Below are 16,179 nucleotides of genomic sequence, written 5' to 3' on the forward strand. Positions count from 1 at the left end.
AAAAATGGAGGGAACCCTAACTTCATTTCTGCTTTGTTTACAGAGCAGTATATAAAGATGCTGATTTGTACCTCCTGGATTCTCCTTTTGGATATCTAGATGTCTTAACTGAAGAACAAATATTTGAAAAGTATGTTCTTTGACTGATTGAGTTATATATAATGCTCATGGTAAAAGATAATAAAATATCTGTATCATCACAGCCTACATATTAGTTCTAGATGAGTGGTTCTCAATCTGTGGATCACAGCTCCTTTGGAGAGTGAACAACCCCTTTCTCAGTGGTTGGATATCAGATATCCCACATATCAGATCTTATAATTCAAAACATTAGCAAAATTACAGTAATGAAGTAACAATGAAAATAATTTTATGGTGGGATGTTACCACAACATGGTGAACTGTATTAAATGGTCACAACATTAGGAATGTTGAGAACCACTAGGCTAGAGCAATATAGCCACCATTTTTATGACTCAGAATGTAATACAGTACTTATTCAGTTCTGGCCTCCCTTCATGGCCAAGGTTGAAGATTGCTTCTATCAAACCTTTTCTGATGATCACTTGTAAAGCCAATTTCTTTGACCAATGACCTGTTACAATTGATAGTTAAGTACTTTTTTATATTATTGCTATCTTGAGACATGTCTTCCTGTATTTTAAGTGGTTATATTTTTAAATTTTCACATATCTTTCTGTATTAGTATTTAATTTTATGTTATGGATAAAAATAATGATTTGTTTAATGGTGAATGCCCTTACTGTACATCTGTGTTAGTCCTTTCCTGGACCCAGCCCCACCTGTGTTACAGAGAACTGGGATATATACTTCCTTAAAGTTCTTATTAGAGCCCAATGGTTATGAAGTCCCTAAGAGATGCAGTTAGCAATATGACTTGACTTCAAATTTTAAAAATAACTTCATGGATAACAAAGTATCCATGAATATTATTATTAGAATAGACATTTCAGCCCTCTTGGATTTTAAGTGGTAGGAAATGGTTTGTGTGTTAAATGACTTCATTATTTATTGGTTTATTTCAAAGTTTTACTTCAGGACATTGTCAATGGTTGAAATATTCTAGAGCCCTGATTATTTTCTTTTATATCTTAAATGATATGTTTTAATTCTGGACTTCATTACATTTAACACTTGGAGTTAACAGAAGCCCTGTATCCTGGAGCTACTTTTATTCAGAAATATTATTTTATTTGATATTTTAAGTTTATGTCTCAGCTGAATGGAGTATATTAGTGTTGTTTTTCTAGTCATAACCCCAAGAACATGTCATCCCTGATCTCTGAATGAAATGCCAAGTCTCATCAACACCGTCTCTACTCTTCTACACTTCCCAATCCCGTTTTGCTCATATGTTTCTGAACTAATCTATAGTCTATATGTCACAAGGCATCTTAATAGTGAATCTTCTCTTACTTAACTTTAATCTAATGAAAAGGATATAGAAGGCCCTAGTCATGTTTCTACTCACTTAAAGCTTATTGCATCATCTCCTTCAGTACAGCCTTGCATTAACATACCTGTTATATTGAGTCCCTAACGTTGCTCTGTAATAGACATTGCATGCATTCCCTGAGTTCATACAGTCAGAATGCTGAGTAACCATCATTACGTTAAACATACAACTCAGCTTAAGACAAACATTTTCTAAGCTGTTAATAAAGATACAAGAGCACAAACCCTTGAGTAGTACAGAATGATACAGGTTCTGTGTGATGCCTTAGCAGGAAAGGTTGCTGCAGAATTTTACATGAACGGTTCTATTGGGTCCAGGGCACTAATTACTTTTGCCTGGATTTCTTGTTTAGATCTTCTAGGAGTCATTGTGCTGTTTTTGTTTGTTCAGTTGTTGTCTGTTTTGCTTTACATACAATAGAGTTTAGCTTCATTGTGGGGAAAGAACTGCTTTGATTTTTAAGAACTGGATGCTCCTTACGTTCTGGGACTTCTTAGTGCCAGCGATATGGGCTTGTACCACAGTCTTCCAATGTATTTGCCTTTTAGAAGTCTGTTCTTAGCAAGTCTCTCTAGTTTAAGACAGAAAAGAAAATCCCAGTAAATGTAATACCCCATGCTATATTTATGATATTGTAACTGTAGCTAATGTCTTACTCTCATAAAATTAGCTGTTATTGTTTATATTTAAGGATATAGTGATGACTCTTATTTTTGATAATTAAGAAATTGATTCCCACTAGAGAGCACACTTTTTTTTCTTGATATTTTTTTATTTTCTCTTTTTCTTTTTTTTTTAATTTATTTATTTATTGAGGATTTCTGCCTCCTCCCCACCACCGCCTCCCATTTCCCTCCCCCTCCCCCGATTAAGTCCCTCTCCCTCATCAGCTTGAAGAGCCATCAGGGTTCCCTGACCTGTGGGAAGTCCACTTTAAGATTTATCTTTAAAGTATAGGAAAATTTTATTGGAGGAAAGTTAATTTGATTATGTATTTCTTAGTTGTTACATTTTGTTTTTAAACAGATTAGTCAACATAAAATTCAAGAGAAAATTAAATAAAAAATTAAAAACAGAAAATCTCTGACATTTTAGAAGCTATGTGAAAATATAAACTTTCAGGAACATTAAAGATCACCTAACATATTTTTTTTTATTTTCTAGAGAAATAAACCAAGACCTAAGAGAAAATGATTTGGTTAAAGTCACATAATTATTGCTTATCAAAAATTGAATTTCTTTTTATGTCTACACTAGCAATCACCTTTACAGCATGATATGATATTTCATGCTGCAATTCAAGAGGCATATAATAGTTACTAAGAAATATTTATCTTATCCGTATAACCATATTAAGTAACAGAATGCCATGATAAAGATTTTATGCAGTGATACATGAATAAGATGCTAAAATTAAATATACATCACTATTTATGTAGTAAAGTCTTATATGTTTTTATATTCCCAAAGCTGTATCTGTAAATTGATGGCCAACAAAACCAGGATTTTGGTCACATCTAAAATGGAGCACTTAAAGAAAGCTGACAAAATACTAATTTTGCATGAGGGCAGCAGCTATTTCTATGGGACATTTTCTGAACTGCAAAGTCTACGTCCAGACTTCACTTCAAAACTCATGGGGTATGACACCTTTGACCAGTTTACCGAGGAAAGAAGAAGCTCCATTCTAACTGAGACCTTACGCAGGTTCTCAGTAGATGAGTCCTCTGTCACCTGGAACAAAACCAAACAGTCATTTAAACAGACTGGAGAGTATGGAGAAAAAAGGAAGAGCTCGATTCTAAATTCCTTCAGCAATATGAAGAAATTTTCTATTGTGCCAAAGACTCCATTAGTCACAGAAGAAGATTTTGATGAGCCCCAAGAAAGGAGACTGTCCCTGGCTCCAGATTCTGAACAGGGAGAGGCAGTCCTGCCTCGCAGCAACTTAATCCCCCCTGGCCCCACATTTCCAGGCAGAAGAAGGCAGTCTGTTTTGGACCTCATGACATACACACCCACCCAGGGCTTCAGCAACATTCAGAGGACAAGGACTTCCATTCGAAAGATCTCCTTAGCCCCTCAGATAAGCTTAAATGAAGTGGACATATATTCAAGACGGCTGTCTGAAGACAGTGCATTGAACATCACTGAAGAAGTTAATGAAGAAGATTTAAAGGTATGTACCCTCCGCATATGTTCTTTAAAAAAAAAAACTTTCAAAAACATAGCACATAAAACAAATCTGAAATATTGAAAAGTGCATATTAACCAAGTTCAGGCATTAATGTTAATTATTCTTGTCAAGAAGCCAGGTATTTGTAACCTTTATCAAGGCCATGTCTGTTTAGAAACACTTCTTGATGTCTACATAAATGCAACTATTTGCTTATATAACATACTTTACTCCATTTTGTTTCAGAAAACCACTAAAGCAGACAATTACTAATTTATAATAACAAACACCGTGTCATGGGCCTAGTAAAGGGACTCAGTACTAAGCCCTTGTTTGGTTCACAACTTTTTGGGGGATGTGATATTTCAATTACAATCAGAAATAGTTATTTTATATTTGAAGTTGCTTACGTAAATAATGGACTTCGCACCCTTAACCCAGAGACTGCAACAGAATGCCATGGAACATGTAATATGCATCAAAATTCACTAAAATTATAGAGTTATGATAATAAGCTCAACATATATACACCAATACTCAGACTGAAAGACTGTCACTGTATGTTAAGGAGCAAAATGACTTTTCTTAAAAAATAGAGAGCAGTGCAAAACAGGAAAGCTATTGTTTACTAAGCAATGCTTGTGCCTTAGATGAAGTTAAAAATAGAGTCCTAGAAGATGAGCATGTTTAGTGGCGCCAGTCTTTAATAGAAAGTTACCTGTTGGTCAATCACATTTCCTGTCTCTAGGTCAGAGTTCACTATGCTGTCAAATCAAAGGATAAGTAATTCCCCCAAAATATACACTCAGTATTTTTATAATCTTAAAATGATTTGCTAAAAGATAATTCATCTGTAGGATTTAATATCCTTCTAAGTAAAACACCCAAGTTGAAGTCTATAAATTTTTGTCAGTCTGCATTGTAACGAGTGATTTCTTTGACTAATTATGTTACCAGGTCATCAGCTACTTCAACATCAGGCAGCATATTTTATCCCCTTCCCTGTGATGGAAGGTCACATCCTTGCTCCTATTTGCAGAAAACGAAAATAAAGTTCTGAGAAATTCAGCAACAGATACCCATTCAAGCATCCTAGGATGTTGCTTGTAGGCCTTGAATTCAAATAAAGGTCAATCCAGTCCTACAATCTGATTTCTAGTCAGTGAACCTTCCTCCAGGTTAACAGGACTCCTTTGTAAGTCTAATGCCACTTGTGAACTTCATGGATGTACATGAGGAGCAACCCCATCTTTTTCTTTTAGAATATATAAGGAATCTTTTTTCCCACATTTTAAAAATCTATCTTCCAGAAAAAAACCCTAAAGGCGTCTAGAAAAATATATTTAGTGTTAGAATTTTGTGACTGAAGTTATAACTAAAAAATCCATAATAACTAAGGAATATGTAAACATAAACTATCTTTTTTTTAAATAAATGATATAATAGCCAGCAAGTTCCAAACTACACTTGACCATGGATCACTGAAACAACTTAAATCAAGGAACATTTGAGAACTTCAGTCTGATGGCACCAACCACCTGACCAAACTTGTTGTGTTAGGAAGCATTTAAATCATTTAAATACTAACGCTATCCTACAAGATCACTGTGTTTCTTAGTTTTCAAAACTAGCTTTTTTTTGGGGGGGGGGTGTTTTCAAAACAGGGTCTCTCCTTAGATTTGGAGCCTGTCCTGCCACTAGCTCTTATAGACCAGGCTGGCCTCGAACTCACAGAGATCCACCTGCCTCCCGAGTGCTGGGATTAAAGGTGTGTGCCACCACAGCCCAGAGAGTTGTTCCTTTATTTCCCTGAATTAAAAATAAGACCTCAGTGGTGGAATGGAATAAGTTTGTTTCAGAATCACGCTTCTTTTCTCAGGAGTGTTTTTTTGACGATATAGTGAAGATACCCCCAGTGACGACATGGAACACATACCTCCGCTATTTTACTCTCCATAAAAGCTTGCTTATAGTGCTGATTTGGTGCGTGTTTGTTTTTCTGGTTGAGGTAAGCATGTTTACTTGTAAACTGTTACTGTGACTTTAAATCAAGGATTGCGTTTGTATGGGTGCATACATGTAAATACTTGTTAATCTGTCAGTGGTAGCTGCCTAGATAGGTCATAGCTTCTGAAAGCCAATGGTAGCTGGAGAGTTGGCCCAGTGGATAAGGGCTCTGGCTGTTTCTCCAGAAGACCAGGTTGGATTTCCAGCACCCACAAGTGCTTCACAATCGTGTATAACTCCAGTCCCATGGAATCCAGTGCTCTTTTCTGGCCTTTGTGAGTACTACATATATGTGGTGCATAGACAGATATACAGGCAAAATACATATACACAAAAAAGTAAATTAAATTTTTTTAAAAAATTCACAATTAGAATTACTATTGATATTTTAGTATTTCAGGCATAACATAAAATATACTTTAATACAAATACTGTATATGAAGAATTGTCATAAAATAAATTTTATTGGGCATATTTAATATATTCAACATATTTAAAGGTTCATACACATTATAAAAAGGTTACAATAGCAAAGATAATAACACAACTGTCATCTCAAATAACATATTTTTTGTTTTTGTGATAAGAGCCACTAAAATTCACACAGCTAGCTTGAATCCCAAGTATAGTATAGTTTTATTACCTATAATCCTCATTTCATTCATTATATCTTAATATATTTAGTTTTTAAGATCTGAAAGCTCAGACTATCAGGAGTACTGATTGAAATTGAATAAATTGAAATTAAGCACTGAAAAGACTTCTGCATATTAATCTAGTTAGTAACTAAACAGGTGGTGACTCATGGTGGTGATTCTTGTTCATTGGTAGCACCTTTGTTTCGGGCAGCTTCCATTGAGGGAGGCTTGGGTGACTTCCACAATGACATAATGCTTTGATTGTATTTAATCGTGTACCTGCTACACAAGTAAGCAATATTATTCCTTCACTCTGTTACTTTTCCCGTTGCTATGATAAATTACCCAGTAAGAAAGGAAAGGAGAATTAATTTTGGCTTGTGTTTGAGAGCTCTATATTCTTGGAGCCTGTCATAACAGCAGGGTAGTAGGGCAATGTTCATATTGCATGCACACTCTGAAAGCAAATAAAAAGCTCAAGAGCCTTCCTTAATTGTGCAGTAGCTGGAGACCAAGTATTCAGACACATGAGCCTAAGGGTCGTTTTCAATCCAAACCATCAACATTCACCTAAGGAAAAAATCATCTTTTCGTTAGTCAAGAAATTAACTATTGAAGGGAAAGCAAATGCCATGTAACTACCCTTTGTTCACTGAGCTGTCATTATTACTAAAAGAAAGAAAGAAGAAGGAGAAGGGAAGAGGGAGGGAGGGAGGGAGGGAGGGAAAGGAAGGAAAGGGAAGGGAAAGAAAGTCATGATGGGCAGAATTCAGTCATGTCCTCTTGGGGGCAGGAAATAATCTAATGGCATGATTTTTTCCAATATCTTATAGACATTGGCCAGCTGAGTAACTTTCAAAGTGCTGAATAACAAGAAGAGCAATGATAGAAATGTAGTAGTTTTAAAATGATGTGTATGCTTGTACAGCTAAACAACATATATGCTAATATCTACAATTGTGTTACTTCCTTTCAATCAAAATTTGCATACATTTTCCTTCAGACTAAACTTCTTTTTCTTAGTATCAGTCTGTGCATTTCTTTTGACTATTAGAATATTTCCTGGTATATTCCATTGTAGTACAGGTGCCAGTCCACAATGGTAGTTTAGTTTTTATAAGCACTGATAGGTCCTTATATTTAATGATGAAAATACCCAAAGAAACATCAAGATGCATATCCTCCTCCATCAAAGTGAGTTACCTAATTTAAACCTTAATAAAGGCTGTATATCCATTCATATTTATGATTTTATAGCATTTATTTAATGATTTGTTTTTGTAATATGAAATAAATTTAGTAGTTCATCCTGTCTTTTTTTGTTTCTTCATATGCTAAACTAGAAAAAAACTGAATATTTAATTTGCTAAAATTTTCAGTCATGTGTCATTTTGGAAAAGTGTACATTTCATACATTTCCTCTAAAACCTATGTCTTTTATAAGTTCTTATTAACACTAAGCAAATAGACTAAAATTTCCATTGTGCTACTCTTTCTAGTGGCCCTTCTTGGCAGTGTATCCGGGACTAGAAAGGGAAAATGTAAACAGTGGATTAAGGGATGTTTCCTGTTTCCTTTACAATAACCAGAGGGTGTTTTGAGTGCAGCATCTGAAGATCCTGGTCACTGTTTTCTCTTACAGCCTTTAAGCCTACATCAGAGAACTGCTCTTTCTTTAGTTTGTTAATTAGGAGTTCCTAAGTGGCTTTGTTTCAGTAATAAGATAGAGACATAGGGTGTTTCCATAATACTACCTTTCCTGTTCAATAATGGTAGTCTTCTCAGAGCATCTTATTTTTTTGTGGATGCGTATTTTAGGGCATTATTTGTCATACAAAATGCATGAAAATCTATGAATTAAAATATACTGCATTTCATGTAATAAGGCATCATGTTTAACCTCCTCAGTTTACTAATGGAAAATGGCTATTATTTAGTTTGTTGCTGCTATAACTTGATCATCTAGGAGTATCCCTCTTTGAAAATTCACATGAATGTTATAGCCTTGAAGCATTCTAGAGTGAAATGATAGAGTTACTCTGTTGTTTCTTTCACCCTCAAAACTTTTTTCTAAGGGCCTCCTACCAAGTCTTCAAAAATGCTTTTACTATTGTCAGTAGAAACAGTTTGGATTGATGAATTCACCTGGCAGCCAGGAAATTACTTTACATTAGGAACTAGGCCCACGCCTTTTTTTTTTTTTCCAAATTTTCAAACAAGTTTTACTCCCATACAATCCCGAGACGTTTCCTTTGCTTAAAATATACACAAGGAACCTGATTCTTTAATGTAAACAATAACTTATGTCCTGGCTCCATGGCTGGGGTAAGGGACCATCTAGGACCTCTTGCCTTGGCCTCTCTGTGAGGTCCCTGGCTGGTACAGTCCTGGACTGACCTAGCTCATCCCCGACCTTCCCCATGCACATGTGGGTGATGTAGAATGGAGACCCCCCCCCCTCGACCTGCCACCTGTAGATGACTTTGGGAAATGAGGATTGCAGCTCTTTAGAAGAGTTGTCTACTGTCCATTCAGAGATGCGCATTTCCGGGATCTGCTTCTCTTCAGAGTGTGGCCAGTGGTTTTCTTCTAGTCGGAACATAGAAGGAGTGTAAGGATTGAGTGTCTCAGTGCATGTGACTTATCTAGAGTCTTGAGTAATTTCATTAGTCTGAAGATAGAGGAAGACATTTGTATAAGAACAAAGACTTTTCAAAAGCCCAGATTTTTGTTGGATTTTTTTTGTTGTTCTGCATTTACTTGAATCTCAAGAAAACAAAATTTTTCTTTTTTACTAAGACAGTACATGGAGACTTTGTATACAATGAGAAAACATGATGATTAAAATCATGTCATTCAATTTCATTTTTAAAACTAGTAAGATAAAATAAAATAAAATTTATTATTTAAGTAGCTGAGTCTTAACTTACCCTGATAGTGTCACTTAAAACAATTACTGTAGCTGCTGACTCCAGAAGTACAAAGCCAAGACACTGAACCTGTTGCCATGTTGAATTTAGAAATAAGTGTGGGAAGCACAGATAAAGATGTAGAAAAAAATCAACTGTGGATTGTTCCATTTCAGGTGGCTGCTTCTTTATTTGTGTTGTGGTTGCTTAAAAAGTGAGTATTCTACACATTATTGTGGATTGAGTTTTGTTTCCATTTGGAGATTCTAAAGTATTTCCATATCTGCTATGTTTAGTTGTACCTACACATTCCTCCAAATTATGAGAGGAGAAAAACAAGTTACAGTCATTCTTCAGTTTCTTAGGAGATGAATTCCAGGACAAAGATACTAAATTCTGAGCTCAAGCCCCATATGTAGAATTGTGTAGTATGTGCATGTATCTCATGAATGTTACCACATCTACTTTAACATAGCTCTAGGTTTATATGATGCCTAGTATAGTATAAGTTTTATGCAAGTGGTTGTTATAGCAAACTGATGACAAGGAAAATAAATACATACCTGCTCAGTAAAGATACATTTTAAGAGCCTTTTTCTCGTTCCACTAGTAACTAAATCTATGGATGCTCAGGAGATCCATAAAGTTTCCTGAATTTGTTCAAGTTGAAAGCTGTTTAGTGCCTTCAGGTCTTCACTTATCTTTTAAAAATTAGTTGTTTTCTGTTTCCATGAAATGCAAGAGAATACATAAAGGAACATTTTACATTTAATAGTTTCTACTAAGTATTTGTTCAAATCAGTATCAACACTATCTATTTCCATTATCAGAAAACTTAAAACTTTTTTGGTAAGACCAAAGTTATAAACCTATGGGGATAGTCTCTTTTAAGTCCATAATTCATGCTTCTTTATGCTTTTATTATGATTCAGTTGCAAGTTTGGTTGTAAAATAATAACCATTATTTTTTTTTTTTTGTTTTACAGCAACCCTACTCATGATGGGAAAAATGCTACTTTAGCTACAAATAACACCTATCTTGTGATTATCACTCATACAAGCTTCTTTTACATTTTTTACATTTATGTGGGAGTGGCTGACACTTTGCTTGCCTTGGGCCTCTTCAGAGGTTTGCCCCTGGTGCATACACTAATCAAAGCAGCAAGAATTTTACACCAGAAAATGTTACATTCTATTCTTCATGCACCAATGTCAACCTTGAACTCACTAAAAGCAGGTAATTTGGATTAGGCGTCTAAAATGGAACTCCCTGCTCACTTGCTATCTAACAGCAGCATGGGCTTGAGCACAGGCATCTGCCCCTTACTCAGCTCCTTCTTTCACGCTTCTCAGATACTGTAGGCAATGAGACCTATGGTGACTGGTATTTCTGTATCACCTAATAGGGTAACTCATTTTGTCATAATGTGATTGACAGTAAGGCAGTACCCTCAGTAGAAGCACCTCATTTGGAAAACTTGGCCTTTTTCGTTTCACATACTTGATCCAACTTTTCCCCAGGCATTTTATTCTCCTCGATAAGATTGTTCCCAGGAGAAAGAAATTTGAAGCTGTCATGGAAAATAGAAAATTCTGCTATGAAAAGTATCTTTGATGGGGAAAATAACTGTTTCAGGACACTCTTCAAAGTAGTCATATAAATGTATAAAAGGACATTGGGGGCAGGGGAAGATTTTAAATATATTTTGAGACAGCTATAGTACATGATACTTGGTATCAAGCCTTTTGACACCATTGTAATTACAGTCACAGAAAGTAAGAGAATTGGGGCAGAGAGCCAAATGTTTGAAAAATCTATGCTAATAAGCATCTTTGAAAACGGGTTGCTTTGATTCCTCTATGGATAAGCTCATATTTAAAGACTGTGAAGATAATGAGTCTCCTACATGCCCTGATGGCTGTAACCGGAGATCCCTCTATAAGGCCCTAAACCAGGGAAAGCCTGTCACATAAACGTGAATAGGATTTCATTCTTGCCCCAAAGGTACTCACAAGTAAGGAAAGATGTCAAGCATGACATAGAAATTACACTAAATATAGAGAATTGAGACTTCTTAGCTTGGTCTGTTTTTAAAAACCTCAGAATAAAAGCACATAGTTTGTTTAGGTGACCAAAGTTCAGTGTTGGTGTACTAGAAAGATAATGAGATTTTCTCTTGAGCCTTTATATCTCACCAAAGGTTTGCCTCATTCACATATGCTCCTGACCATACTCTTTTGTTCTAAGAATTTTAGAAATAAAGGAAATTGCCAATTCACTTGATCTGGTGGGTTTGCTTCTATAGAATTCTGAGAACCCAAGCGGGTAAAGATTTCCCCAATTTCTAGCATACTAAAACATGGGCCATGAATCACAGTGGAAAGGACACAAACATTTGAGGTTTAGTTTGGCCATGTATAAATGGTTATTATTACTGCTAACAGCCTATGTGAAATAAACGTTGGCTTCTTTTTGTCCTTTCCTTCTGTGGGAGGTTGCTCGCCAAGGAAGTGCACTTTTCCCTGTTGCTCCCCTAATATCCACTCATAGTGCACTCCAGCCTTCTCTGTTTCACCTGTTAGTGAGTGACACACATTCTTCTTTTCTCATTTGTCTTCCCAAAATTTCATCTGTTGTTTGTGTTCCTCCTTATTCACCCTCCTGATAGCTAAAATAGCAAGTTGATCTTAGAACACCCCCCTTTGGCCTGCCCTCATTTTTTCATTGTTGTTGTACATAAAAATTTTGTTTTTCATTAAAAATTCTATTAGATTCATGGTTTATGACTCTCCTTCTATAACCTAGTTATTCTGTTATACGTGGCAACAACTACTTGGAATTTCTCCTAGATGTGCTATTCAAAATTGCACATTGACTTTGTTTTCCCTTGATCTTAATTTTCTCCTACTCTTTGACTTTCTTATGCTACTTTTATCCACCCTGTCACACTCAAATGACTTTGTGCCCATATAGATACATAATATAGGTTCTCAGCAAAGTATGGTTATACTGGATAGAACACTACTTGTTGAAATAAAATTTCAAATAAAAGTATCATCTGATGATACTCTTTTACCAGAGCAAGCTTTCAGTTTCTAAATCATAATTATAAATGTCATGGTGTGTACATTCATTCTCTGAGTTATTTATGGAAGGATATACCACTCTTTCTAATGAGTGTGTTAAATAATATGTTAACTAATACATGTCACATATCTACTAAGGATTTTTGCACTGGTCTTGGGTCATATAAAATAAACATGGAATAATCCTATCCACCTCAAAAGTCTACCATTTTGTAAAAGAGAAAGGCGCGGGTGCACACACAAGCAACTGTGATATATAGCATATACGTAGTCTCTGTCACTCCAGCATGCAGACAAGGAAAGCAAGAGATTGCTTCCAGATGCAGCAAATACCAAATCTATCTTGCAGACAGGGCATTTGAGTTGAGCCAGGAAAGAGGTACGAAATAGACAGGAGGAGATGAGGAGAAAGGGTTTTAGACAGAAGGAAACAACACAAGGTGAAGCAGAAAGGTAGGAAACGGTAGACTGTCTAGACAATAGACACACTTACTGAAAGGGTATTTGAATAGAGGAACCTAGGTTAGTTAAGGACAAATTAAGGAAAAGTATTAAATATTTTGAATATCAAACAAGGAATTTTGGACTTCATCCTGCTGCTAATAGTTAGTGAATGATAAGGTTAGCTATTACAATGTTGTCATAGTGTTATGTTACACTCTATCAAATTGTTTGTTTAGCTTCTTTTTAGACAATGAATTCCTCAAGGACAAGGAGAGTGAGTTAATTACCTCTGTTATCTCTGTACCCAGCTTTGTCCCAGGCATGTAGTAGACATGGGATTTTTTTAGTTCATTGAGGCAACAGATAATCAAGACTTTGATGTGTGAGTCTGAAATTTAGAATACAGGTTGAAGCTTAGACTGTCAGTGAAGAAGATAGATAAAATAAAAAGGAATCTCATCTGCGATGTACTAAATAAAGGAGACAGCTATAGGTTCTGGAGAGTTGCTTCTGGAGGGCATAGACTTCAGATGGAAGGGTGTGTATGCCCTGTGTCTTGAAGATGAACGTAAAGAGAGGATGAGAACACATCCATTAAAGAACCTTGAAGCTCAGAGCAGCAGAAGTGAGGTTCCAGTGGTAGGATTACCAACCATGCCTAACCTTAATTATAAAATAACCTGATTAACAACATTGGTTTGAGCTGACTCGTAGAGGGTTCTGTGTTTTATAAAAGTTCAAAGTAGAAGACAATAACTTGAATACATAATTATAATTTTGAGCAATGCTAATATTTGCTAAGTCCTTGATTTTATGATTAGATGATAATTCTTATTCTAAACTCTTTTGCTGTAAATCAAATTTAATATAAAATACATTGGTGTCCTTTTAAAAGTAATTGCTTTTTTGAAAATTTTTATTTGTATCACAGGTGGGATTATTAACAGATTCTCCAAAGATGTAGCAATTTTGGATGACTTCCTGCCTCTTACAATATTTGACTTCATCCAGGTTTGTACAGAATAACCATTATGAAGGGTTTTTTATTTGCCATAAAGTTTTCTTAATAGTTTCAAAAAGAAGCAAGTACATTTTTTGCTTATTTTTCCTATAATAGTTGAAGTCCTGGTTAATGACTTAAGTTTTTTGGAGAACAGTCTTCAAAAGTCAGAACTTTAACCAACTCTGTGAGTAGTTGGATCTGTTTATTCCAGTCAGACGCTCCTTTAGATGGGAGTCTGCCTAGCTGGATGGCCATAAAATCCTCCATATCCTAGGTTCCACAGTGAAATAGATGAGTCTCTGGATAGACTCCACTCCACTCCAGCCTTACCCATGAGCAATACAAATTAGGTAGTGTCCCACAAAATGAGACTTAACGGAGGGAAAGAAGATGGCTTGTTGAAAACATGAAGGAAAAGAAATGTTCAGAAACTGTGAAGGCTTGCCCTCAGGGACTAGTTCTCCCACATAGCTGGGCTGTGAGGCCGACTCTCCAGTCAGTTAATGAAAGTCACCTTGAGCCACATTAGGACTCCAAGGTCACAGGACCTAGGGCAGTTGTAAGCTGATAGCCTTGCCTGCTGATCCAGACACAGCCTCTGAGTTCTCTGAAGACTTCCTGATGCTTCAAGAGCAAATTTGCTTGAAGAGATAGTTGGAACGCAACACTGCCCTTATTGGGATGACTCATTCTTATAACTTGCCCCCTTCTCTTCTCTCCAAAATAATACTATATTGAAAGAACTTGAATAAAAATATAGGGACTCTCACCCTCGTGTATACACAAGCAACATCAGCACACACAGAGAAACCAGCTGTTGGTTTCCCTCCTCTGAAATGATCGACATAATCAAATACACTGTTGTAGGTGAACTGTGTTTTGGATTTCCTTCATCGCTGTGTGTAAAGATATAACTTAGCAGTAGCAGCACCTGTTGGAATTTTTTAACCCATGTTTTGATTCAGGTGCTCAAAAGTGTGATTTTGTGTGTCTTTAACACTGGCCATTAGTTTCACATTCCAGAAAGTAAATCATAGGTGCATAATATGAGTATACTAATAAAATACAACACAGTGTAATATAATATAATTAGATACTCGCTGGACTGTGGACATATATCTGGGTTTGTATGCTAAAGTATTAAAAATGGTACTGAGTGATAAAATTTTTTTTTTATTTTGATGGTCTACTGAGTATCTTCTGTCAAGTTCACCTCAGAAATCTGGGAGACATAATTTTTAAATATTTATCTTACATATTGAAGACTTTACATTTATTATGGCTTTCAAGTCCCATGCAGCTTGAACAGTTTCAGCTCAAGTCATAGAGCTGCTAGGGCTTTGTGAAGCAGCAGACAACAGGAAGGTTTCTCTAGGTCTAAGATCCACCCTCAGTGTTCCCCGACAGGGCACCAGCTCAAAAGCCCATGGGAACCAGTGAAGCAGCGGCTCACTCACTGGCTTAGGGAAGCTGCCCTAGGTTGGTTTAAAAATGATTGTTTATGGTTTGCATATTCAAATTAGCTATTGTGAAATAAATATTAGGAGACGTCTAACTTTTAAAAATAATTGGGCTTGATGTCATGTAGACTGTCCATCTGATAAACACATACAAGTATTGCCAACAGCTTTCTAATTATTTGGGGAGGTAATATTGAGAGATGCCTGTGGTTGGCAGGCAAAACTCATTTTGACAGTATGGATAGAAAAATAATGCTTAATTTCCTCCAATTAAATAATTGGAATATCTCCAATTATTACAATACAAGTAGGTGAGTTTTGAGAAGGGAGTAAACCATTTTAAAAACTATTTCCATGAAACCAGGAAAAACTGGCTTTGAGATAGCATTGTCCGGGAAAATGCCTGATTCCTTCTTCAGAATGGAACAGGTAAAGGAACATGTGTAGATATGTTACCAGTACACCACTTTAAAAAGGGACATTTTCACTCACTGCCCATGCTTTCTTTGACCCCACAGTTGCTGTTCATTGTGATCGGAGCTATAACAGTCGTTTCGATTTTACTGCCCTATATCTTCCTGGCAACCGTGCCTGGGTTAGTGGCCTTTATCTTACTGAGGGCATATTTTCTTCATACCTCCCAACAACTCAAACAACTGGAATCTGAAGGTACAGCATGGAATGAATGTGCAGGGCTCCCTGGACTTAAGGCAGCCACAGGAGCTTTTTATGATTCGTCTCCATTATCCTGCTTCCAAAAAAAAAAAAAAAAAAAAAAAAAGAGAGAGAGGAAGTTTTCTGCTTTTCATTTCTAATATATAACAGTGGCATGTGGGGGAGTGGGGTGGAGTAGTATGGGGGGAGTGGGGTAGGATAGTGTGTGTGGGAGTGGGGTGGGGTAGTGTGGGGGAGTGGGGGAGTGTGTGGGAGTGGGGTGGGATAGTGTGTGTGGGAATGGGGTGGGGTAGTGTGTGGGAG

General features: G+C 36.3%; 1 protein-coding gene across 1 annotated transcript in view; it reads left to right on the forward strand.

Moving 5' to 3' along the window:
* The window catches only part of Cftr (cystic fibrosis transmembrane conductance regulator), a 142,348-nt gene that overhangs the window by 92,426 nt on the left and 33,743 nt on the right, over positions 1-16,179 (forward strand). Inside the window, exons 13-19 of the mRNA XM_026787509.1 lie at positions 44-130; positions 2,948-3,656; positions 5,533-5,661; positions 9,384-9,421; positions 10,194-10,444; positions 13,670-13,749; positions 15,720-15,870. Coding sequence (XP_026643310.1) covers positions 44-130; positions 2,948-3,656; positions 5,533-5,661; positions 9,384-9,421; positions 10,194-10,444; positions 13,670-13,749; positions 15,720-15,870 — 1,445 coding nt within the window. The remainder of the gene's footprint in view (positions 1-43; positions 131-2,947; positions 3,657-5,532; positions 5,662-9,383; positions 9,422-10,193; positions 10,445-13,669; positions 13,750-15,719; positions 15,871-16,179) is intronic.

Source organism: Microtus ochrogaster, linkage group LG10 (assembly GCF_000317375.1).
Source record: "Microtus ochrogaster isolate Prairie Vole_2 linkage group LG10, MicOch1.0, whole genome shotgun sequence".
NCBI lineage: Eukaryota > Metazoa > Chordata > Mammalia > Rodentia > Cricetidae > Microtus > Microtus ochrogaster.